The sequence below is a fragment of the Capra hircus genome, chromosome 6 (genome assembly GCF_001704415.2).
Source record: "Capra hircus breed San Clemente chromosome 6, ASM170441v1, whole genome shotgun sequence".
Lineage (NCBI taxonomy): Eukaryota > Metazoa > Chordata > Mammalia > Artiodactyla > Bovidae > Capra > Capra hircus.
In genome coordinates this window covers 17582879-17608784 of record NC_030813.1, presented here as the reverse complement: position 1 = coordinate 17608784, position 25906 = coordinate 17582879, and the positions used below count along the sequence as shown (strand labels likewise).

The 25906-nt window shown below is 43.3% G+C and overlaps 1 protein-coding gene across 1 annotated transcript; it reads left to right on the top strand.

Moving 5' to 3' along the window:
* LOC102172133 (cytochrome P450 2U1) lies at positions 4745–25265 on the top strand. The gene is made up of 5 exons (XM_018049233.1): positions 4745–5872; positions 17457–18092; positions 19843–20004; positions 21834–22001; positions 22736–25265. Exons 1-5 carry the CDS (start codon positions 4942–4944, stop codon positions 22909–22911), a joined length of 2073 nt encoding a protein of 690 aa, XP_017904722.1. The 5' UTR covers positions 4745–4941; the 3' UTR covers positions 22912–25265.

The following is a 25906-nucleotide window of genomic DNA, read 5'->3' as shown; positions in this document are numbered from 1 at the left end:
TAGGTATACATATCACATTATTGTTCATAATAGCAAAAAAATCGAAAATAGCTTATGTTGACAATAGGCTACGGGTCAGATCAATTTTGAAATATTCCTAAAGAATGAACAAGATTTTTTAAAGTCCAGAAGTCAGCAGATAATGGCCTTCAGAATAAGTCCATCTGGTTGCCTGTTTTCTCAATCAGGTTTTACTGAAATATGGCCATGACCATCTATTTATTGCCTATGGCTACTTTCCGGCTCCCACAGCACAACTGCACAGTTGTGACAGGGACCAAATTGCCAACAAAACCAAAAATATTTTCTGTTTGGTCCTTGACAGGAAAATCCCTGGGCTAGAAGAGAGTAATTAAAAAATAATTTGTGGGAGAACAACATGAAAAATGTTAACGACACATATACATATGTATAAAGATTAAAAATATCATAGATACATGAATTAAAAGACTGGAAGGATACATACAGAAATATAATAAATTAACCCTAGGTGGAAAAAGTAAAAAGATTATTATTTTTTCCTTTGCAGTTTCTTGCATTTTCAAATTTTCTACAAAACTATGTATTGCCATTTTAAAAATCAGAGTAAAGCTATCAACTTTCAAATATCTGATTTGCTGTGAGTATGTTCTTGCCTAAAGGAAAGAGTAGGTAACCTTTCAAGTCAAAGTTGCTCAGTCGTGTCTGACTCTCTGCGACCCCATGGGCTGTACAGTCCGTGGAATTCTCCAGGCCAGAATACTGGAGTGGGTAGCCATTCCCTTCTCCAGGGCATTTTCCCAACCCAGGGATAGAGCCTGGGTTTCCCACATTGCAGGTGGATTCTTTACCCACTCGTGTCCCTCCTAAAACATGATTCTACATGAGACTTAGAGATGAGGCTTCATTATTGGCCAAAGCATGCTGACTGCCATCAGGAAGCAAAAGCCCTAGGCTTTGTTGAGGCAAAGGGCTTATGCTTGACTTTGGGAATGTACTTTATTTTTTTCAGATTTTATTAACTAAACATTATTAAACAAGGGCCAAGTTCAAGGTCCTGACAATCTACTTAAGAGGGCAAATCTTAGGGACCGGAGGCATTTTAGAGCCTTGGATTAAGCTCCCTCATTTTATAGTGAAGAAGTCAGAAAGGTTAACAACTTGTCCACGCAGCCCATTTAGATCTAGGCAGACTCCATGCTGAGTTCTGCAAAATAAATGAAAGTAAATGAGGGAGAAGAAAGGAACAGGGATTCCAGCTTGCTCTGGCTTACATAAAAATCAAAGTCCCCAGTATGTAACCATATGGCCAGGCTAATTAAAGCAAGGTTATGTTTATTTTGGTGATTGCAGCCATGAAATTAAAAGACGCTTACTCCTTGGAAGGAAAGTTATGACCAACCTAGATAGCATATTCAAAAGCAGAGACATTACTTTGCCAACAAAGGTCTGTCTAGTCAAGGCTATGGTTTTTCCAGTAGTCATGTATGGATGTGAGAGTTGGACTGTGAAGAAAGCTGAGCACCAAAGAATTGATGCTTTTGAACTGTGGTGTTGGAGAAGACTCTTGCTAGTCCCTTGGACTGCAAGGAGATCCAACCAGTCCATTCTGAAGGAGATCAGCCCTGGGATTTCTTTGGAAGGAATGATGCTGAAGCTGAAACTCCATTACTTTGGCCACCTCATGTGAAGAGTTGACTCATTGGAAAAGACTCTGATGCTGGGAGGGATTGGGAGCAGGAGGAGAAGGGAATGACCAAGGATGAGATGGCTGGATGGCATCACTGACTTGATGCACATGAGTTTGGGTGAACTCTGGGAGTTGGTGATGGACAGGGAGGCCTGGCGTGCTGCCATTCATGGGGTCACAAAGAGTTGACAAACGTGTATGTCCATGGTAACCAACACTTCAATCAAGATATAAACCATTTCCACGTCACCCCCTGGAAAAATGTTTCATGTCCCTTCCTCAGTCAGTCCTGCCCTCTGCCCTGATTTATACCACCATGAGTTAGGTGTGCCTTTCTAGAACTTGTTATAAATGAGTTCTTTCAGTATGTAGACTTTTATGCCTGGCTCTTTCACTCAGAATAGTGGTTTTTTAGAATCATCATGCTGTGGGGTGTATCATAACTTATACCTTTTTACTGATGAGTGCTGCTGCTGCTGCTGCTAAGTTGCTTCAGTCGTGTCTGACTCTGTGCGACCCCGCAGACGGCAGCCCACCACGCTCCCCTATCCCTGGGATTCTCCAGGCAAGAACACTGGAGTGGGTTGTCATTTCCTTCTCCAGTGTATAAAAGTGAAAAGTGAAAGCAAAGTCGCTCAGTCGTGTCTGACTGCTAGCGACCCCATGGACTGCAGCCCACCAGGCTCCTCTGTCCATGGGATTTACCAGGCAAGAGTACTGGAGGGGGGTGCCATTTATGAGTAGTAGTCTATTTTGAGCTTCCCTGGTGGCTCAGATGGTAACGCATCCACCTGCAAGGCAGGAGACCCAGGTTTGATCTTTGGGCCAGGAAGATCCCTTAGAGAAGCAAATGGCTACCCACTCCAGTATTCTTGCCTGGAGAATCCCATGGACAGAGGAGCCTGGAGGGCTACAGTCCATGGGGTTGCAAAGAGTCAGACACAACTGAGCAACTTAATCCCCATCCTCTTCTGTTGAAGGACATCTGGACCAGTTTGGGCATTAAACAAAAATATATGTTCTGATCCTACTTTAAAAAGTTTTGAGAATTGGATTTTGTTGCTATTGAGATTCTGCCTTCTACCTATACTTTTCAGGGTCCTCCCTCCCCTCATCTCCTCTCCAGGAAAATCATAATACATTCAACTAGAGAAGAATGATATGGGTAATACTGAAGGTGGGCCAGTTTATTTATTCATCATACAAGTCTGAAAGGCTGAATATAGAAAACAAGTTAATATACTGGCCAGTCTCACAATCTAATTTTGGAAAAGGCAGGTAAAGTTGCAAGAGGTGAAAAAGGAAGGCAATACCACCAACCTGTAGAGTCAGGACCCAGAGATAATTATTACCATTACAGCTTGTACTCATTGAGCCTAAACTAAATGCTAGACATTGTGCTCATTACTTCATGTAATCCTTACACTTGATGTAGGCACATTGGTTAACCCAGTTTCCTGTAGGGCAAATGGATGCTCAGAGAACATGCACAGAAATACCTATATACTATATGTGGAAGTATGTATGAAGGAGTATATATGAAGCAAATCATGGGAACTTAAAGGAAATGAAGGAATTAATTTTTAAATGGCTAGTAGAGTTGTGCAACTAAATAATACAATTAGTATTTCAACTTTTCCTTTCATTAGCATTTTGCAAACTCTTCTTAAGCCGTAAGCTCTCTCTGTTCATGCTCACTGACTCTGGATGAGTATCCTGTGCAGCATTTACCTCCCAGGGAATTACAAGCCAGCTGGACAATTGTAGTTTTACAAATAGAGTAATTTAATACCTCTCTTTTAAAGATTTAACACCACTCTTGATAACAAAATAATAGTACTTAAATATTTTGGATATACTGTTGCCAACAATTCTGGCTGAAATCCAGCAAGAAGGATTCCAGTGGGAAGGTGAGTGGTTTAAATGATCTTTGGGGATTCCATTTAAAAATGTTTCCCTTAATACTCCTCTCCTCTTCCTTCCCCTCTCTCCCCACCCCAAAGATCTTTTGGTATTCCTTTCTTTTACTGCTGCTGATTATTATATTATTCCTCTATTTAAAGTAGGATGGATGAAGCAGAAAGTATTCCCTTTTCTGGCAAGAAAGGCCTGAATATCATTTGGGAAAATTCATCCTTAAGAAGCACTGGATGAGCTATATGTTTCATGTTTAAATAATTTATCCATAGTATGTATTATGAACAAGGTCTCCCTTTCTGAATTTGTTTGCAAGGGCTGCCATAACACAGTACTACAGACTTACTTCCTCAGTTTCTGGAGGCTAGAAATCTAAGAATCAAGGTGTTGGTAGGGCTGATCTCTTCTGAGTCCTTCCTCCCTGTCTTGTAGATGGCCATCATCCTCCTGTGTTTTCACATGGTCTTCCCTCTGTGTCTGTTGCTGTCCTAATCTCTTCTTCTTAAACAGATAGCAGTCATACTGGGTTAGGGCCCACTTATATGACCTCATTTTACTCTACCTCTTTAAAGGCCCTGTCTCCAAATACAGTCACATTCTGAGGTACTCGGGCTTAGGACTTCAATACATGAATTTCAGGTGAACACAATTCAGCCATAATACTTCCTATCTGCATCACAGAAGTAAGAGACTTACTTGGGAAAACAAGGCAATTATATCTTGTGTAATGTCAGAGAAAAAGGAGGAGCCATAATTATGGAAAATTAAAGACAGACTTGGAAAGCATTACTCAATTCTTAATATGCCAACCTCAGCATCTCTGGTTTGTTATCATACCTAGAACGATACTGTCACCCCTCCTCGCCCAATTTGCTTTTTATATTGTTAGCTAATTAAACCCGCCAAGCAAATTTCTGGATTAGGTCTCGCGCTGAAACGCACGCTGAGCTTTCACTTTCCGCACAAAAGAGATATTCCCACCTTCTAGTGCACTCCGGGAGCTGGTGATGGACAGGGAGGCCTGGTGTGCTGCGGTTCATGGGGTCGCAAAGAGTCGGACACGACTGAGCGACTGAACTGAACTGAACTGAACCGCAAGTTCTACGCGCTTTACTCCATCATCCGCCCCCCCTCCCCCAGCCTCTCACGACTATTACCCACCCCATCCTTTCCGAAGCGTTGGTCACCTACATCTACAAATTCTACACATTGCATTTCCATCACCCTGCTGTTTCTGGGCGGAGGAAAGAGTCATTTCTTCCTCCGAATCCCGCCTTAGATAAAGCAGCAATCCTGTCCTTTTGCTCCAGGAGACGGGGCGAGGACCTCTCTCCCAGCTCAGGGTTAAAGTGCTAATGTTTAGGCTGAGTCATATGAACGGCCTATTGACCTGGCACGGTTTAAGCACGCAACTGACAATGGACACAGGAAGTCTGATAACCAATCAGAGCGTAAATATGCGCGAGCATCTTTTTCTTAGGGGTAGGTCACTGCCAAGTCCGACCCAGCGAAGGGGCGCGACCCGGCTTAAGCAACCAACTATCAGGACGCGAGCCCAGCCGGGTCCGCAGACCTCTACAGCGCGGTTGCGAGCGCGTCCCCGTTTCCGCTCGGGCGACGCTGATTGGAGGGACAGGCGGAGACGGTGGGCGCAGCCAATCCGGAGTGGCATCCGCGTCTTCTCCCCGCCCCTAGGCGGCAAGGGGAGTTGGCCCTGGGGCCCGGCACCAGTGTCTGGGAGACTCTCGTGGGGTCTGCGGCAAGAGCCCGGGACTGCGGGCACCGGCACACAGGCCATGGCCTCCCCCGGGCTTCCCCCGCCCCCCACCGAGGACGCGCCCTGGCCTCTGCGCCTCCTGCACGCGCCCCCGGGGCTGCTGCGGCTGGACCCCACGGGCGGCGCGCTGCTGCTGCTCGTCCTCGCCGCGCTGCTGGGCTGGAGCTGGCTGTCGCGGCTCCCGGAGAGGGGCATCCCCCCCGGGCCCGCGCCCTGGCCCGTGGTGGGCAACTTCGGCTTCGTGCTGCTGCCGCCTTTTCTCCGAAGGAAGAGCTGGCCGTATCGCCGGGCGAGAAACGGAGGAATGAATGCCTCGGGCCAGGGCGTGCAGTTGCTCCTGAGCGACCTGGGCCGTGTGTACGGCAACATCTTTAGCTTCTTCATCGGCCACTACCTGGTGGTGGTCCTCAACGACTTCCACAGCGTGCGGGAGGCGCTGGTGCAGCAGGCCGAGGTCTTCAGCGACCGCCCGCGGGTGCCGCTCACCTCCATCATGACCAAGGGGAAGGGTGAGCTGGGCTGCGCCTCGGGGGTCACGGGCCGTGTGAACGTGCGGCTGGGGCTGCAGGTGCGCAGAGGCTGTGTGTGGGTTCTGTGCCCCTGCGGCCGCGCACCCGGCCCGCCTCACACCTGCAGCCGGAGGTGGAGGGAGGCGCGCCTCCCACTCCTGGATTCTGTCGGTCCAGCTGGGATAGGCTCCATCTGCCCCAGGAGCCTATCACTCCTTCCCAGAACAGGGCCTCACTCTTCAGGCTGTGTTCCTGACGAGAAACTTTGGCCTGGTTAAAAAGAGAGAGGGATATTTACACCGTTGGCCTTCTGAGTGCAAGAATTTAATGTGATTATTTTCCGATAAGATAGGAGCCAATTGACAAGCCTAATACATCAGGTTCAGAGCCTCTGTGATTCCTGCTTATGGAAGTCTAAGTTGGGCAGTTTTAAGGGTTAGTAAACATCTTATCTGCTGCAGTCGGATATCAGAGTTGCCCTTTGTTTATCAGTGTTCCCTCTGTTGTATTGGCCGGCACGGGTCCCAGACTATTTTTCCATCTGTGCCAATCCTGTCCTTAACTCAGGTGTTAATTTCAATGTCTTTCCTGCAGGGAGTTTTATTGGTTTTTTTTTTTTTCCCTCACTTCTGCTCCGGGTAAGTTAGGCTCCCTTGTTGGAACCTGTTTAATTGCACAAGTACTTTTCCTTCGCTGCAGTAATCAGTACCGAGGCTTCAGAATTTTATAACCTTGGGCTCAAAGTTTTGTCTTCACCACTAGACTGACATCTAGGAGGACAGAGTAATTCCTTGTCCTTCCTAGCACGAACTGGAGTGGTAGTGTAGTGTGTGCGCGCTCAGTCGTGTCTGACTCTGCGACCCCATGGACTGTATAGTCCACCAGGCTCCTCTGTCCATGGAATATTTCAGATAAGGATACTGGAGTGGGTTGCCATTCCCTTCTCCAGAGAATCTCCTGACCCAGGGGTTGAACACCTTGTCTCTTGCATCTCCTGCACTGGCGGGCAGATACTTCACCATTGTGCCACCTGGAAGTAGGAGTCAGTAACTGTTAAGTAAATGAACTACTGCTTCCCCTTCTTGGAATGTGGCATAAAGAGATCCAGGCTTTTTACACCCGGATTAAGCCAGATTTTTTGCATCAGGATTTTAAATGAATAGTAAAGATGATCTTAATATTTTAATGTTTAAAATATTAATTTTGGTATTACTGAAAATTACACACATCGTGGTCCATACCTCACCTTCTCCACGCCTTCACACAGGCTGCTGCTTCTCCCTGGAATTCTCTTCTGATCTCATGGCCACCTGGAGAACTTCTGCCTGCTTTTCTTCTCTCTCTCTCTTTTTTTTTTTTTTTTTTTTTTTAGTGTGGTGAAGTACAGATAGCATAAAATTTACCATCTTAATCATTTTTAAGCATACAGTTCAGCGGCATTAAGTCAATAACATTGTGAAACCATCACCGCTATCTCCAGAACTCTCTTCATCTTTCAAAACTGGAACTTTATACCCATTAAACAAACACTAAACACCCAGTGAACATTGAAGTCTCTAACCTCTGGCAACCACCATTCTATTTTCCATCCTAGGTAATTTATTTAAGTGGAATCATGCAGTATTTATCCTTTTGTGACTGATATATTTCACCTCATACAATGTTTTAAGGTTCATCCATCTAGTGGCATGTGTGAGAATTTTCTTCCCTTTTAAGAGTGACTGCTGTTCAATTTAACGTTTGCAGTGCACTTTGTTTATCCATTCCCCCTTGGTGGACTATTGGGTACTTCTGTCTTTAGACTTGCGAAAAATGCTGCTGTGTATCTACAAATAACCGCTCAGAGTGCTGCTATCAGTTCTTTTGGGTGTAAATCCAGAAGTGCTTGATCATAGGTAACTCTGTGTTTAATTTTTGAGTAACTGCCATACCATTTTCCATAGCAGCTGCACCATTTTCCGTTCCTACCGGCGATGACCCACATTCCTACCGGCAGTGACCCACACTCCAGGTTCTCCACATCCTCGCCAGTACTTGTGTGCTGTTTTCTCATACCTGCTTCAGTGTCTCCTCTCTGAGGACATGTTCTATGACATATTTCTCTACCCTCCCAGGGAGGGGTGCACTACTCTTTTCTCTGTGATACCGCTGTTTTCATTTAAACTCTCATCCCATTCCCTTCCAGTCAGTCAGCAAGTCTTGTCAGTTCCTACTGCAGATACATCCACGTGCTGTATGCATCCACTTTTCCCCATCTCCAGCTTATCCAAGCTACAATCAGTTCTCATCTCTTACTGCAGAAACCTCTTAACCAGCCTGCTTGCTTCTGCTCCGATCATTCATATATACAGCAATCAAAGGGATCTCTTAAAAAAAAACACCACAAATCAGAACCAATCATGTCACTCTGCCACTGAAACCAATTGCTTCTGACCCTGTTCTTGACCTATATGCCCTAAAGGATCTGGCGTCTGTCTGCCTTTTGGAGTTTACCTTTTTCTATTCTCTCTTTGCTTGTACATTACAAGTACAGTGTCTGCTCTGGACACACTAAGCTGATTCCTGGCAAGTTGGTGACTGCCTCTGGCTACTGGGTTTTGTTATCCTTGGGCCTGGAATAACTTTCTACTTGGCTGACTATCATCTCTTAGGTCAAATGTCACCTTTCACTTCTAGTTTACACACTATCCAATATCATAACTTAATCTCATTCATATTTCACTAAACTCATTCATTAAACATTTTGAAAGCATTTAGCCTATTACCAACCCCGCCTTCCTCCAGAATGTGACCTCTGTGAGGGTAAAGACTTAGGTCATCTCAACCACTGTACCCCCACTAATTGGCACAGACTAGGTAGTCAAGAAATGAATGACTGCATGCACCCAAGCACCTATTGTTGTGCTTACCACATTGTATTGTCACTTTTGTTGCGTGCCTGTCTTTTCCTCCTGATTTTTTAAAGGTAAGAATTGGATTTTCTTCTTTGAGGTCCTTCTTGGTGGCTGTATAGTTTGGTCAATCATCCATAATAAGGTAGTTCTTTTTTAATTGGAAGATAATTGCTTTAGAATACTGTGCTGGTTTCTGCCATACATCAGCGTGAATCAGTTGCAGGTATACATGTGTCCTCTCCCCCTTAAAGCTCCCCCCCATCTGCCCCCTCGTCCCACCCCTCTAGACTGTCGCAGAGCCCTGGGCTGAGCTCCGTGTGTCAGCAGCAAATCCCCACCAGCTCTGTTTGGCAGATGGTGGCGTGTGTGTTTCCGTGTGCTCTCTCCATGCGTCCCCCTTCCCCCTCCCCCTCCCCCACTCTCACTGTGTCCACAAGCCGGTCCTCTGTGTCTGTACTCTGCTGCTGTTCTGCAGGCAGGCTCGTCAGCACTCTCTTTCCAGATGCCATACACATGCATTAATATACAATGTTTGTCTTTCTCCTTCTGACTTCCTCCATACAATAGGCTCTGCCTCCTGGAGGAATTAATACCTTAAGTGAAGCACCAAAGTATCCCGGGCTCTCAAGACTTTCCTAAATAAGGAGGGATCTAATAACAAGCTGTGATCCAACTAATACTTAAAAACTGCTTTATTAGATATAATAAGGAAGTTATTATTATATGTAATATAATAAGGCAGTTATTACACATAAATATATTGTAAAGCATTTATTATTATACATAAGGTAGTTATATATGATAAGGTGGTTATTATTACATATATAAGGTAGTTGTTATATATAACAAGGCAGTTTTTAAGTATTAGCTGGATCACAGCTTGTTATTAGATCCCTCCTTATGGGGAAAGTCTTGGGTGCCCAGGATAATTTGCTGCTTCAGTGTCTGACCTAAAAGTATTAATTCCCCCAAGACACAGCTAGGACTTCTGAGGCGATGCTGCTCTGGTGTTCTGGTGGATGTATGTTGGGCAAATGTGCTGGAAGAAATTTATGTTGCTAGTGAAGGTGATTGACAGGAGAAGGTAAAGCAAGAACCATATGTAACAAGGGAAATGCTTATGGATTTTACTTGGAATAAACAATAGGCCATCTGCACAGGAAAATGTAGATAGTCAAGGAATCTTTTAATGGAATTGTTTCAAAGGTGAATAAAACGGGAGAAGGTAAATTTATCTCAAGATGCCCATCAAGGGACAAAGGAGCAGATGAGTTCTGGGTTGACTTCATAGATCTGGAAGTGGATGGCATGGTCAGCTTGGAGGAGATTGGCCACAGGAGTGAAAGGCTGAGAGACTCAGCAAGATTTGAGGAGTGCCCAGACATTCCTCACTCCCTCCTCACTCCCTTCAGTGTCGTTTCCAATGGCAACATTATAAAATGTGACATTGTCCAGAAGGAGGATGTGTAGGCTATAAGAGAAGGTGCTATTAGGAACTGGAGACCAATAGGGTTATTAAATGTTTCTTACAAGAAATTGCTTTTAAAGAATTTTGCTACTAAAGTTGGTGAGACTAGCAGAGAAGGAATGTTTCATGAACAGTCATGTGCTGGAAATTGTTCACTTAACACATTGTCAACGAGTTCTAGCATGTAGGAAAGTTATTTATTTGAGTTTTTCAAATGATTGCGCTTAGACAAGTTGATGTTGTTTTTAAGCATAAAAACTATAGTCAGCTAGGTAGGCCATAAAGATGTTCTACATTAGCTATGCCCATCAAACCTATTGATCCATCTGATTCTGTTCCTGAGCAGGAATAGTTAATAAAGCTACAAAGTCAGGTTAAGAGGTACAAACTACTAGGTATGAAATAAATAAGCTACAAGGGTATGTTGTACATCACAGGAATATAACCAATATTTATAATAATGTTAAATGGAGTATAACTTAAAAATACAGAATCATCTAGTATACCTGAAACTAATTTTGTATACCTGAAATTAATATAATATTGTAAATCAACTCTACTTCAAATTAAAAAAGTTTTTTAAGTCAGAGCCAAGTCTACCCAAGAAGTACTATACTTACCAGAATGGCATAGTTTGAAAACCTCAAGGCAAAACTAATGAACACTTGAGACCTTCTCTGGCATTTTTCAGGTTATAACTAGAGAATAGAGGGTTTTGGAAGGGCTTTTCTGGCTAGCAGTGAAAATGGGAGAATGGGCATCTCAGGGTAGCTCCTGATTCTTGGAGAAGCTGGTTCACAGTAAGAAAGAAGAAAGGCAGGCAGAAAGAAGTGAAAGTGGGTGCGGAGAGAAGGAGTTCTGTGACATTGAGTCCTCTCTGATGTGGTGACACCCAGCTCTTTCTGCTTTTTGATTCCATCCACAGCCTACTTGGCCTTTTTGCCAAACTAGATTGAGGGTATGTTTTGTCATTTCCAAACCAGAGTCCTGATTTCGCTTTGCGATCGTTTTTATTTTTCAGTGTTTTTCTATCCCCCTTGAGATGAAGTCTTTGTAGACAACCATTGTATACATAAGAATAGTGTGAAGTCGCTCAGTCGTGTCCAACTCTTTGTGATCCTGTGGACTGTAGGCCACCAGGCTCCTCTGTCCATGGGATTTCCCAGGCAAGAATACTGGAGTGGGTTGCCATTTCCTTCTCCAGGGGATATTCCTGACCCAGGGATCAAACCCAGGTCTCCCTCACTGCAGGCAGATGCTTTAACCTCTGAGCCACCGATGTAAAAAAAAAAAAAAAAAGGAGGTGTCAACAATTGGAAGATGTGCCTGAACCTCTTCCAAACACTCTAAGACTCTAAGACTTCCCAACCATGGTATTTACAAGGTTTGAAACCCTGATGCCATTAATTCTGTCCATGCCTCTCATCCCTGGCATTCTCAGACACTGTCTCCTTGGACACCTCTTAGATCTTGCACTTCATATCTGTCAAAGTGAAAGTGTTAGTCACTCAGTCGTGTCCAACTTTTGCAACCCCACGGACTGTAGCCTGCCAGGCTCCTCTATCCCTGGAATTCTCCAGGTAAGAATACTGGAGTGGATTGCCATTTCCTGCTCCAGGGGATTCTCCTGACCCAGGGATCAAACCCAGGTCTCCTGCATTTGAGGCAGATTCTTTACCATTTGAGCTACTGGGCAAGTCCTCATACCTGTCAAGTTGTTGTCAATACCCAACGCCCAAGTACCAGCCTCTCTTGAGAGAGTTCCCTCCTTTTCCCTGCCTTATCTAAACCTAAATTTTTCCCTGAAGATAATCCAGCCCCATTTTAACTTCCCCCAAGTTCTTCATTTTTCTAAAATGTGCCTTCATATACATCCTTATTTACAAATGAAGTATCACTCAGATGCCAGTGCTTTCACTCAGCTGACAGGATGCTCTTTCCTCTGTCTACATTGAAACCTCAATAACCTCCAAAATACAACATTGAATACAATGTATCCCAACAATGGAACATTCAGTATAGTCCAACATACAGCATTCAATCCTGTACAGTCCAACAATGCAACATTCAATACCATACATACCAATTATGCAACTTTAGTGCAACAACATTCAATATGCTATGCAACCTCAGTAGAGTCCAGCATAAAACAGTGTATTAGAGTTGTTGATTTATCCAGTTCCTCAAAAAAACAAAGCATCTTGAGAACAGTGACTATGTTTTTTAAATCCATATGCCCTTAGTAGCTGACACATAGGGGACTTTAAATAAATATTGGAAAAACTAATAGAGGGCATTTTGCTAGATAAAATGTTTCTAAAATCCAAATGTATGGGTTTAAAGATGAGTTGAAAGGTGAGAGTTTGAAAGATGATAAGTAGGTGATACAGACTGAGGACCTAACAAAAGAATAAAATCTCTTGAGAAATAGGACAGACCAGAGATGTCATACGTGACATCTTAAATTAGATGGTAGTTAACATTAGGATAAAATCCTGAAGTTAGAATGAGAGGCCATAGCTTTCCAAGGAAAGAGAAGGGAGCCCAGTAGCTCAGCCTCTGAATGCTGACTGCAGCGAAAGGTTTAGGCATGGTTAAAGACAGGAAGTGTGGAGGAAAAAAAAAAAAAAAAGACAGGAAGTGTGACTAAGCTGTGGTTCCCTAGAAAATAGTTTATGGGGCTTTAGTAAACAAGAGAGTCTAGTTTCAGGAGTAGTTCATGAAGTTTTATTCCTTCTTTGTCTTGAAAATCACACACTACACCAGAGGGACTTTGCACAGACGCACCTACCCCATCCATGATGAAATGTACCTATAACCCTGTACCACAACACCTGAAGACAAAGAATGGAGACAGGATCGGCAGATGACTTCAAAGAGTGGTGGGTGACTGCCCTTAAGTTTCCGCAGGGGGAGGTACTAATGGAGTGTGGTACAGTTCTTCCTAAGGAATCCGAAGTACCAGTGATCACAGGAGATAGGGACGCGCCAGAGAGCTGGAAACAGCACTTGCTAGAAGTGCGCATAAACTACAGTTAGACCAGTTCCTTATCACCACCACCCTCCCGGCAGAAAATAGAAAATAGATGCTCTTGAAGAACTTTGGATTTTAGTGATCTCTTGGTCAGCCAGTGATTTGAAGTAGGGAGGGGAGTGAGGGCAGAGGGATATCACCTTGTGCCATGCAAGATGAAAATCTGCCACAATGAGGAGCCTGTGCACTGCAACTGCAGAGTAGCCCCCACTTGCCGCAACTAGAGACAGCCGGAGCGCAGCAACGAAGACCCAGCACAGCCCCCAAACCAAAGAAACCAAGAATAAGGAAGGCATTACATGGTGATAAAAGGAACCCTTTTTTTTAACCAGGAAGATAAAATATTTCTAAATTTGAATGTAGCTGACAATGTTGTCTGGCATATACAACATAGATACAGAGATATATAAAATTTTTGTGTATTTTAATTATATATTTTCTTAAAATATATATATACATATATACACATAACAAAAACATAATTGCAAAAAGAAATTGACAAGTACCGTTAGAGCAAAATATTTTAACATAAGTATTTGAATAGTTGAGAGATCAGGCGGATAAAAATTTGGTAAGGATAAAGAAGATTTGAGTCTAACAGTTATCTGGCTTTCTTTGCTGGAAAGGACTTTACAGTGGCAGGCTCAGTGTATTTATCACCCGTAGTGGATCCGTTTTTAGTGCTCTGGTCCTTCATGTGAAAAAAAGATTTAATAAGGTCATGTAACAATATGCAAAAATCACTCTCTTTTCCGTTTCTTCTTTAGTTTCAAAATGACAATTTTACAATGCTAAATTTCAGTTGTATTGGATACATGTATATGTATGGCTGAGTCCCTTTGGCTGTTCACCTAAAATTATCACAACATTGTTAATTGGCTATACTCCAATATGAAATTAAAAGTTTTTTTTTGATTTCAAAAAAAGAGGACCTTATACCTAATAATTGCTTATATAAAAATTCTTCCCTACTTTATTTGGAGGTTAATTAGAATTGATCACATTCTAGACTAAAAAGCTAGCCTCATCGATGTAAAAAATCAGCATAAGCCAGTTAACCTAGGTGGCAAAAGAGAATCATAACAGATGAAGAACTTTATACTTCAAATGCATTGAAGAGACATGCAAACAATACTTGTGGACTGCAGCTAAGGTGGATCTCAAAGGCAACTGTAGAGCCTTGAAAAGTGAAAGTGTTAGTCTCTCAATAGTGTCGGACTCCTTGCAACACCGTGGACTGTAGCCCAAGGCTCCTCTGTCCATGGGATTCTCCAGGCAAGAATACTGGAGTGGGTAGCCATTCCCCTCTCCAGGGGATCTTCCCAACCCAGGGGTGTCTCCTGCATTGACATGTAGATTCTTTACACTGAGCCACCTGGGAAACCCTTTTAGAGCCTTCACTATCCTTTATTAGGATAAAGGTCTGAAAATTAGTGGGCTTACCTGGTGGCTCAGTGTTAAAAGAATCCTGCATGCAGGAAATGTGGGTTTGATCACTGGGTTGGGAAGATCCCCTAGAGAAGGAAATGGCAGTACACTGCAGTATTCTTGCCTGGGGAATCCCATGGACAGAGAAGCCCAGCAGGCCACAGTCCATGGGGTCCCAAAGAGTTGGACACAACTTAGCAGCTAAACAACAGCAACAATATACAGTAAAACAGACTAGAAAACCTGTAAGTGGAGCTGCCTGTATACAGCAAATGTGTGACAGAGGAAGTGGTGTAGATCAGCAGGGGAAAGGAGAAGCTGTTCCATTAATGCTGCTTGAATAACAGATTATCAAAATAGGGGGTAAAGTGGATTCCTTCTTCACAACAAGTAGGAATACCTAGCATAAGTATAAACTCCAGGTAGGCTATAGAGACTTAAATGTCAAAAAGCAAAATGTCTTAATTTTACACGAAAACAGTTGTATTTATGAACCTGTGGTAGGAAAAGATTTTTAAAATAAGATACACAGAATAAACCACCAAGAAAAGATTGGTAAATGGAACTACCTTCATATTTAAAACTTGTTTATCAAGTAGTAGCATGAAAACATGAAAAAAGCAGTTCACGTGATGGAAGACAATATCTGCTTTGCATGTAGAATATATAAGAAGAAAATTGCACAGTTTATAAGTACAAATCACAGAATAGGAAACTTGGGCAATAGCCATATGAGAAGCTGTTCCAACTCACTGTAACAATCAGGGACATGCAAATAAAAATCAGATGAGATACATTTCAGCCCTATGATTGGCAAAAATAAAATGTTGATAACTGCCAAGTGATGGCAACTATTTGATGAGATCGTTAATATACTTCTGGTAGGCACACTTTTGGGGTCTTCTCCATCAATGTACTGTTAGCAGTCTTTTCAAAATTCTGATGGAGGGGGACAGGTACAGTTAATACATTTGCTGAAAATCTTTAGAAATTTGTCTCTGATGGATCCTTTCCCAGGAAACTACTAGAGGATAGGCTTCAACAAAATACAGTAGTGAAAGAAGAAAAAGACATAGATTCCAGGGAAATGGGTTCAACACAGGAGGGTCCAAAAAATTTCTACTCTGTGCTACAACACTTCATTTGTGTTCAGTTCTTTCTGACCCCATGGACTGTAGCGCAGCAGGCCCCTCTGTCCATGAGATTCTCCAGCCAAGAATATTGGAGTGGGTTGCCATGCCCTCCTGCAGGGGATCTTCCCGACCCAGGGATCAAACCCATGTCTCATTATGTCTCCTGCAGTGGCAGGCGGGTTCTTTACCACTAGCGCCACCCGGGAAGCCCCACCCCCGCCCCAAATTTTGTAGATGATGACAAATGGAAGTCATAAAACACCTAAACAAGAGGCCTAGAAGGAATATCATATTTGAGCAGATGTGTGGAAGATTCCAGGCAGGAAAATGAACCTGATAAATCGTTCAGAACATTTGACCATATGGCTGCTTTTTTATTGAGAATCGTTTTACATAGACAGGCTTAACCACTGAGAGAGGTCTTTATTTCATTCTCAGCTGTATTCACAGCATCCCAGTGTCTGGTACATAGTAGGCATTCAGAAATATTTGTTAAGTGAATGAAGCATGTCCTTGAAGGTAGCAGGAATGAAGTAGATGAAAAATGGGAAGGAAGGAGGAGAACTGGCTGAAACAATAAACCACACCGTGGAAAAGAGGAGGGTGAAATAAGTGACAGGAAGCAAGGAATATTTGAGAACAGTTTGATACAACATCTGAGAGGATGGTGAAAGATGTATGACATAAGTGAGAATCAAATAAGATGTGGTTGTGAATGTCCTAGAGTTCAGATGCTTTTAAGTTAGGGCTGTTTGCAACAACAGACATTTTAGATTACTTGCCAGTTCTTTGATCCAAGCTTTGATGAGCACTGTTCTAATTCAGTTGGGTCACTGATTTATTCAGCTAATATTTAACAAGCTCCTCCTCTGTATGTAGCACTGTGTCAGAAGTTTGGATTTTAATGATGAGCAAACTCGGAGAAGACAATGACAGCCCACTCCAGTACTCTTGCCTGGAAAATCCCATGGACAGAGGAGCCTGGTGGGCTGCAGTCCATTGGGTCGTTGAGGGTCGGACACGACTGAGTGACTTCACTTTCACTTTTCACTTTGATGCATTGGAGAAGGAAATGGCAACCCACTCCGGTGTTCTTGCCTGGAGAATCCCAGGGACGGGGGAGCCTGGTGGGCTGCCGTCTATGGGGTCGCACAGAGTCGGACACGACTGAAGTGGCTTAGCAGCAGCAGCAGACTCAGATATTGTCCCTGCCCTCCTGTGCACTCTGTTACTGTGCTTCTTCTTCTGTTCATAATGTTTAGAATATGGGTGTACCTAGCTTGAGATATTTTCTAAGTCTGGGTTCACTTTAAGAAAATAAGATTTTGAAATTTATGTAACTCTAGAAATTGAGTCTTGTTTTCTCTTATTTCACCCAGAGTTGTTATAATAAGCTTTTTAGCAAAGTTTTCTAATGAAATTAGATATGATTTTTGTTATTAGAAACATACACTATCTGGATAACTAAAATTTGCCAGTTGTTCTTCTTGGCTGGTGGTCCTTATCTATATATATATGAGCTTTGCACAAGTGACTTGAGAAATACAAGTCCACTTCATCGTTGGTCCTCATCAGTATTAAATCAAGCTTTGCTGTCTCACCTTCTTTCCTTGGTTTCCTTTTGCAGGGATTGTATTTGCACGTTATGGTCCAGTCTGGAAACAACAGAGAAAGTTCTCTCATTCAACTCTTCGACATTTTGGCTTGGGAAAGCTTAGCTTGGAGCCCAAGATTATTGAGGAGTTCAAATATGTGAAAGAGGAAATGCAAAAGCACGGAGAAGCCCCTTTCGACCCTTTCCCCGTCGTCAACAACGCCGTCTCTAACATCATTTGCTCTTTGTGCTTTGGTCGGCGCTTCGATTACACCAATAGTGAATTTAAGAAAATGCTTAATTTTATGTCACGAGCATTAGAAATTTGTCTGAACACCCAGCTCCTCCTGGTCAACATATGCTCCTGGCTCTATTACCTTCCTTTTGGACCATTTAAGGAATTAAGACAGATTGAAAAGGATTTAACCATTTTCCTTAAAAAAATCATCAAAGACCATCGAGAGTCTTTGGATGTAGAAAACCCTCAGGACTTCATCGACATGTATCTTCTCCATGTGGAGGAGGAGAAGAAAAATAATAGCAGTAGTGGTTTTGATGAAGATTACTTATTTTATATCATTGGCGATCTCTTCATTGCTGGCACTGATACCACAACGAACTCTTTGCTTTGGTGCCTCCTGTATATGTCACTGCACCCCAGCATTCAAGGTAATAAACAGATGTTTCCTTTATTCATGGCAAAACCAGGATATTTAAATCAGGATCAACAACCTTGGTGATCCTGTGGCTCCTATCAATAAGCAACGTCTTCAGGCTGGAAAACAAAATGGAAATGCTTGCATCTCATAGGGAATTGGTAAGGTGTTAACAGTGAAACTCCAAGATTCTAGACAGTGGCACTAAGGTCACAGCTTGAATGCATCTGCATTAAATCTCTACAGGTCTGATTCTGTGTGAAATCTAGGGTGAAGAAAGAACTTTAGAGAGGACTCTTTTAGAGTTGAAGCGTATCATAATCATCTGAACCCATCCATCTTTCTTGAAAATGAGACCAGAGGCCCAGAGTTCTGTGATTTTCACAAGGTCACAGAGCTAGTTCCACCACATCAATACCAGTAGGTAGTGAATGTCAGTGAAAGGACAGGGGGAAGAAGTATATTCATTTTCCATTCCTCCTACAACAAATAACCACACACTTAGTGACTTAACACAAATTTGTTGTCTTAGAGTTCTGTACATTAGAAGTCTGACACTGTCTCAGTGAGCTAAAATCAAGACATTGGCAGGGCTGCGTGCCTTGCTGGATACTCTGGAGGAGAATCCATCTCCTTGCCATTTCCAGCTTCCTTGGCTGGTGGCCCCCTTGCTCCCATTTTGAAGTCAGCAATCTTGTATCTCTCCGGCCATTTTTTCGTAGTCACATCTCCCTCTGACTCTAAACTCAACTGGGAAAAGTTCTCCAATTTTAAAACCCATGTAATTAGTCTGGGCACACCGAGAAAATCCAGCATAATCTCCCCAGCTCAAGGTCCTTCATTTAATCAAAGTCCCTTTACCATATAAGATAGCATATTCACAGGTTCTAAGGGATTATGGACATCTTGGGGGACCATTGTCTGCCTACTGTAGATGGGATTTTGCCTACCTGCGTTCATTAACTATTGATGAGTAGCAAATTATCCCAAAATTTAGCATCTTAAAAGAACAACCGTTCATTATGTCATATAATTTCTGAGGATCAGGAATTTGGAACAGCTTAATCTGGATGTTCTGCATAGGATTTCTTATGAAATTATAATCAAGATGTTGGCCGGGGCAACAAATACCTGTAGACTTGACTAGGACCCTCTAGCAAGATGGTTCACCCACATGACTGCTGGCGGGCCTTGCCCTTCAGACCTTGACTTGGCTGCCAGCTTCTCCCAGAGTGAATGACCCAAGAGCGGGTGGTCCAGACAAAGGCCATGGTGGTCAACTGCCCAAGCTCAGAAGGGTCATACCGTCACTTCTGCCTATTCTGTCGGTCCCAGAGACCAGTTTGGTATAAAGTGGGAGGGGACGGCACAAAGATGTGACCACCAAGAGGTGAGGTCACTGGGGGTCGTGTTGAGCTGTCACACGTCGTCACAGGTAAAAGCTTAGAGAGCCAGTTCAAAGTTGATACAAGAGAGTGATTCAGACTGGTCCTGAATCCAGTGCCCCTTCCCCTTGGCCCCTCTGTCTGCTCTGCCATGCTCCGTTAGGAGTCCCAGGCTGGTACAGAGTCCCTGGGACCAGCTGCCTCTACTGGGATACCTGACCGGTGCTTCACTTCACGGAGGCTAAGTCAGCTTCTACTGCTGACTTCCCAGCTGTGCGGGTGTGGTGATGGGAAGTGAGCATGGGAGGGCGGTCTCTCCTGGCTTATCCTTTGGATTCTGCTTTCCTTTTTTTTTTTTTTTTTTTTTTTTTGGTATAGAAAAGGTTCATGAAGAAATTGCAAGGGTCGTTGGTGCTGACCGCGCCCCCTCCCTCACTGACAAGGCGCGGATGCCCTACACAGAAGCCACCATCATGGAGGTGCAGAGGCTGAGCACCGTGGTGCCGCTCTCCATCCCTCACATGACCTCAGAGAGAACAGGCAAGTCCAGAGCCTTCCTCCTTGGAATGCCCTTGAGGGGAACCCAGCCCCTTCACCCGGAGGACCTGAGGTGAGGGTGCAGCGGGGGGTCGGCATGGTCATGGAAAGTCAAGTGTCCAGGGGATGCTTCAGCCTCACTGTCCCTGTTTGCTGTGCTGGCTGGTGTTCCAGCACTGCCTGTCTGGTAAATGGCTCTCTAGCCTTCAAAGCATGCTCATGTACACTGGTCAGGCAAATTCTGCTAGCCCTTTAAGGTGGCTGTATTGGCAGATAACAATAATTAACAAAGGTCCCGCTCAGTCCTCCTGTTCTTGGAGGTCCGAAGAGCTAGCCTAAATTTGGAATTAAGGAGTTCAACTGGGAATTACCCTGCATCGTTTTTAACAGTTCTGCAACTGAAGCACAAATGGTGAAGAATTAGAAGAGCCCATCTGATTCTGAGGGCACATGTTTCAGCCTCTCACCTACAGTGACATACCGGCACTCAGACTGTAAATGTCCTTCATAGCCAGGAGCTGTCCTCTGGAGACAGCCTGTGATGAAATGGGCTTACATCTACTTACAAGACAATTGTAGGAGGCAATCACTTATAAATGACATTGGATCACTCAACAGTTTGGTGGAAATTAGATACGAAGTATGTGTGGCATCTTTGGGGCATTGTTTAAAGTACATATGATCTTGTCAGCTGGTAAGAGCCAGTGCTGACGTCCTGTTATATCCCTTCGGTTTACCTTCTTCATTGCATTGTTGTGTGAACATAAAAGACTCTGTGAGCTGTAAATTATATATAAGAATTACTGTTGTCTGAAGTGAAGTGAAAGTTGCTCAGTCCTGTCCGACTCTTTGCGACCCCGTGGACTGTAGCCTGCCAGGCTCCTCTGTCCATGGAATTCTTCAGACAAGAATGGAGTGGGTAACTGTCCCCTTCTCCAGGGGATATTCCCGACCCAGGGATCAAACACAGGTGTCCTACATTGCAGGCAGATTCTTTACCATCTGAGTTTAGTTGTAATGTCCGACTCTTTGTGATCCCATGGAGCGTGGCTGCCAGGCTCCTCTGTCCATGGGATTCTCCAGTCAAGAATACAGGAGTGGGTTGCCATGCCCTCTTTCAGGGGATTTTCCCGACCCAGGGATCGAACCTGTGTCTCGTGCATTGGCAGGTGGCTTCTTTACCACTGAGCCACCAGGGAGGAATTTATAATTTTGGGGGACAGTTTACTTGACATGCCACATGATTTCTATTTTAATGTTTCTGTTAATTATAATTTTTAATGGTTTGATTGAATTTATTAACTCAATATGCATCAGAGCAGCTCCTGTGCTCTGTCTTAGGCTGGGTCCAGGGATCATGTGGCGGAGAAGGCAATGGCACCCCAGTCCAGTACTCTTGCCTAGAAAATCTCATGGACGGAGGAGCCTGGTAGGCTGCAGTCCATGGGGTCCACAAAGAGTCAGACACGACTAAGCGACTTCACTTTCACTTTTCACTTTCATGCATTGGAGAAGGAAATGGCAGCCCATTCCAGTGTTCTTGCCTGGAGAATCCCAGGGATGGCGGAGCCTGGTGGGCTGCCGTCTATGGGGTCGCACAGAGTCGGACACGACTGAAGCAACTTAGTAGCAGCAGCAGCAGCAGGGATCATGTGGAGATGATAACAGTTAATAAGGTCTTTTCCGTGCCCTCAAAGGACCTGAAAGTTTACTCTCAGCAGGTTAAGAACCTAGATACATAACTAGCTCTTTTTTTTTTTTTCAAAGTGATGTTTACTGAGAGCTATTAGTAAAAGCATGTTGAATGATTCTGTGGTTTTGTTCTGTTTCAGTGCTCCAAGGGTATACCATTCCTAAAGGCACAATAATATTACCCAACCTATGGTCAGTACACAGAGACCCAGCCATCTGGGAGAAACCAAATGATTTCTACCCTGATCGATTTCTGGATGATCAAGGACAACTTATTAAAAAGGAAACGTTTATTCCTTTCGGGATAGGTCAGTTAAACTTTTATTTTCTTAATGGTATAATTAAGAAAGAAGTAGAACCAGAAGAATCTTTTATTATTTCATGATATTGTTTTAAAAATGTGTCTTTCTTGACAAGCCAATATATGAGAGAAATAATTTAGATAATGCATTTCCACTGTGTTCATTTCATATTTAAAAAAACGAAAGCAGTTGATTTTAAATCATTAAATGTGACTAGAAATCTTCCTTTTTGAGTTGTCCAGGTGATTGCTTAAGTCCCAGAGACCTATTAGAGTTAAGAGCAGCTTTCAACCTGCCTGAACGATGGGTGAGAGGGTGGGATCTCTGATCTCAGCAGTTACTCTTAGGTTCCTAGATGAGGGCAGGGAGGCTTCTTTCTATAGAAAAGGAATGCTCCAGAGATTCTCAAGTGATGTCTCTGCTCTTCAATCTTCCAGGTAAGAGCAGGGAAAGTGAAAAGTAGGTATGGAGGAGACGAGGTAGCCCTCCTTGTTGGGTCCGTCTCCAGTTTCTGTCTAGGATGAGCATAGATTTTTGGGAGTAGGAGTTAGCTAAAATGTGAACTTGGTAAAAATTCTGATAGACTGTGGGAAACCCTGGGGTATATGTGGCAATTTTATTTCAAACCTCTCTGTGTCTGCCTTTAAAACACTCAATTTAGAGTTTTCGTATAAATGTATCCCTTTTGAGGTAGGAAAAGGGGTGGTCTTGTAATCCCTTTTTTCTGGTCTTATTTTTAGGGAAGCGAGTGTGTATGGGAGAGCAGCTGGCAAAGATGGAGCTGTTCCTGATGTTCGTGAGCCTGATGCAGAGTTTCACGTTTGTTTTGCCTAAGGACTCAAAACCAATCCTGACTGGGAAATATGGCCTAACTTTAGCCCCACATCCATTTAATATAATCATTTCAAAGAGATAAAGAACATCTCCATGAAAAGATGGTGCAGAAAATGCAAATACACATCCTTCTAAACAGATTCTTCCTTCTGTAATTGACAGTGGATCTGGCAACTCTAGGCTGGAAAATCTAGGCTGGGCTCAGATCAGAGGGAGATTGGAAAGAGGGTTGAACATGTGGGACTTTTCCTTTTGAGGGGGGTGGTTCCTCTGCAGGAAACTTCAGCCATTTCTATAATGCATGTGACTTGGGGGATTGCGACCAAAGTAGTGGATGGGGAAGAAGGCAATACGGATTTTTATGCCCAGTGGGCTCCACCAGTGGGCATTTCATCTCATCTCTCAGTGCCTCAGTCTTTCCACATGGAAGGTAGTGGTCACAAAACCTGCCTTATATCTTGGCATGCGTGTGTGCGTGCTAAGCCACTTCGGTTGTCTCCGACTCTGTGATCCTATGGACTGCCCGCCAGGCTCCTGTGTCCATGCGATTCTCCAGACGAGAATACTGGAATGGGTCACCATTCCCTTCTCCAGGGGATCTTCCAGACCCATGGATCAAACCTGGGTCTCCTGCGGCTCCTGCATTGCAGGCAGACTCTACCACTGAGCTACTGCAGACACTCATCTCGGCGTGAACGGTGGTCAAATGCCTCATATCTTTTCTGACATCACTAAGATGCTGTTAAGTTCTGGAGAATGAATCCGGGAGAAGGAAGACCTACCTGTTTAAGACCCATGGCAACATGAAAGTGGTGTTCAGACTTTAATACTTCATCAGAGAAGGATGTGGGCTTGAGAGACAATGAACTAGAACTTATCTTGGAACAGAGCTTATGTCCGTTTTAGGGGACTTGGTATCATTACCCTTTTACGATTTTAGTTTTTACTCTTTGTAGACATAGGATGAAGAGAACCCTTGTTGAGTATGTTGAGGAATGGATATGGTCTGAGTGTATATGTCTGCCTTCTATTTCAACTACATGAAGAGTAAGCCTGGATGAAGAAGTGGCTTCATGGCAGGATTCCTTTCTGCTGTCTTTACCCACAAGGATGTAGCTCTAGCTTGTAACTTGAGCCCTGAAGAGTGAGCTCAGGAATTTTGATACTGGGATTTATAAGGGAAGGATTCGAGCTGTACTGAACGTTCCTTTCCTGTTCTTCCTTCCTGCCAGTAGGCCTAACGTATCTCATCCTTGAAGACTCGCAAAGACAGGAAGGCATTCTTTTGCTTATTAAGATAACTAAATTGTTTCTTAATAAATAAGCTTCTTCTGAAAGAGCAGTTCTTGAAAAAGGCAACACCCTCTTTCAGGAGGTGTTTGGAAATATGGGGGTGTGTTTTCAGTTATCACAATCATGGGGGTTTGCTGCCACAAAGCCAGGATGATCAGTGTCTGAGCAGTCCTAGACAATGGAGACCAGACCTGTCCACAGAGAATGTGCTCCAGAAGTGGCCAGGCCTTTCCTTTATTCTCCCAGTATTCTCCGTATATAGAAGGAATCGTGATATAACGTGAGCAGCTGTCCTTTTTGAGCCTTCCTCATCCTGGCACCATACTTTATGCTTCCGTTGGATACTTATGTAATTCTTACAGACTGTCCAGTCACAGGATGATATTTTGTAGCTGATGAAGCTCAAGCTTAGAAAAGCTAAGGACTTCCTGTAGTTATTAATAAGAAGTACCGCTGTTTGTTTCACACCTACCAGTTTATAACAGGAGAGTTCTTCCTGTGCCACTTCTTGGTACTTCCTCCACTAGGTCCCATAGCAGCCTCTCTCTCTGCATTTTCAACATGGATAAACGAAATACAGGCCAATCTTTAGGTGCCTTGAGCATTTTTTGTTAATTAAAATAGAAAACCTAATGAATGAAACGCCTAGGCACTGTGAGTGAGTGGAGAGTTTGTCATGCAGATCTTGGATGGATGGTGTGGATTACCCTGCATAGTGAGCAGGGCAGTTTGCTCCTCGTTTGGAATTGCATATGCTTTGGAATTGCACTATTAACTTTGCATTAGCAATTTTATTACTCCTCGATTTATAAATACATTTTCAGTATTCCCTAAACAGTTTGCAGCTAATTTGAGAAAAAAATTATTCTGTGAGAGTATGTTGAAATAAGATGTTTATTAAACTTTAAAACATAATGCCTTAAACTGTAGCACTTTAAAAACATCTGTTAATGGCAAATCACTGCAAAGACTGTTAGTGCTTTCCTCCCATGTGTTGATGTTTTACGATTTTGTACTTTATGATTTACTTGAAGTGTAAAAAAAATAGTACTTTGTTTTATAAGTCTGCCTGATACCTACTTTTAGTCCTCATCATGAACATAATTTTTGATGTTTTTATTAAACTTTTAATTTTAACTGAGTTAGTGTCACTTCTGGGTTTTGGGGTTTTTGAGTTGCTAAGCAAAATTCTCTTTTACCAGATGTCAAGTTAGGAAGTGGAAGAGGGAACAGACCTCCAGAAAGAGAGAGATGGCCGCATATAAGCATGATCTCCAAGCAGGAGGATAATTCTTTTAAAATATGCTCTCTTTTACACAGTTACTCTCAGGGCTGTCTTAAAGCCCACGTTTATTATTTCCCACATCAAAATCCAGCATGAGTTGAAGGATGGATGAATCTGTACAAGCCCATGGTGGCAAAGTATCAAGGGCTTGTCTCAGTTCCACTTTTTAGCTCAGGAAGACGAGTTTTTAAAATACCCCACCCTATGGATTTTTCCTCTAGATGAGCCCACTGCCAGCCTTTTTCCATGGCCCAGTCTTTCTCCTACTGGTTATAGCTCAGAGGTCACCTCCTCAGGCACAGCTTCCACTAAAGTCTAATGTAAAGTGGCCTTTCCCAAGAAATCTTTGCTATAGACTGAATGTTTGTGTCCCTTGCCAAGAATTCAGTAGTTGAAATCTGACCCCCCGTGTGATGGTATTTGGAAGTAGAATCTTTGGGAGGTGATTATGTCACGAGAGTGGAGCTCTCATGAATGATTAGGGTCCTTATAAGAGCCC

Excerpts from the sequence above, each read along its gene's own strand:
- LOC102172133 (XM_018049233.1), top strand. The coding sequence starts at position 4,942 with ATGTTTAGGCTGAGTCATATGAACGGCCTATTGACCTGGCACGGTTTA. Across the intron at positions 18,093-19,842 it reads ACTGCACCCCAGCATTCAAG|AAAAGGTTCATGAAGAAATT; the intron begins GTAATAAACAGA and ends TTTTTGGTATAG. Across the intron at positions 22,002-22,735 it reads GTTTATTCCTTTCGGGATAG|GGAAGCGAGTGTGTATGGGA; the intron begins GTCAGTTAAACT and ends TCTTATTTTTAG.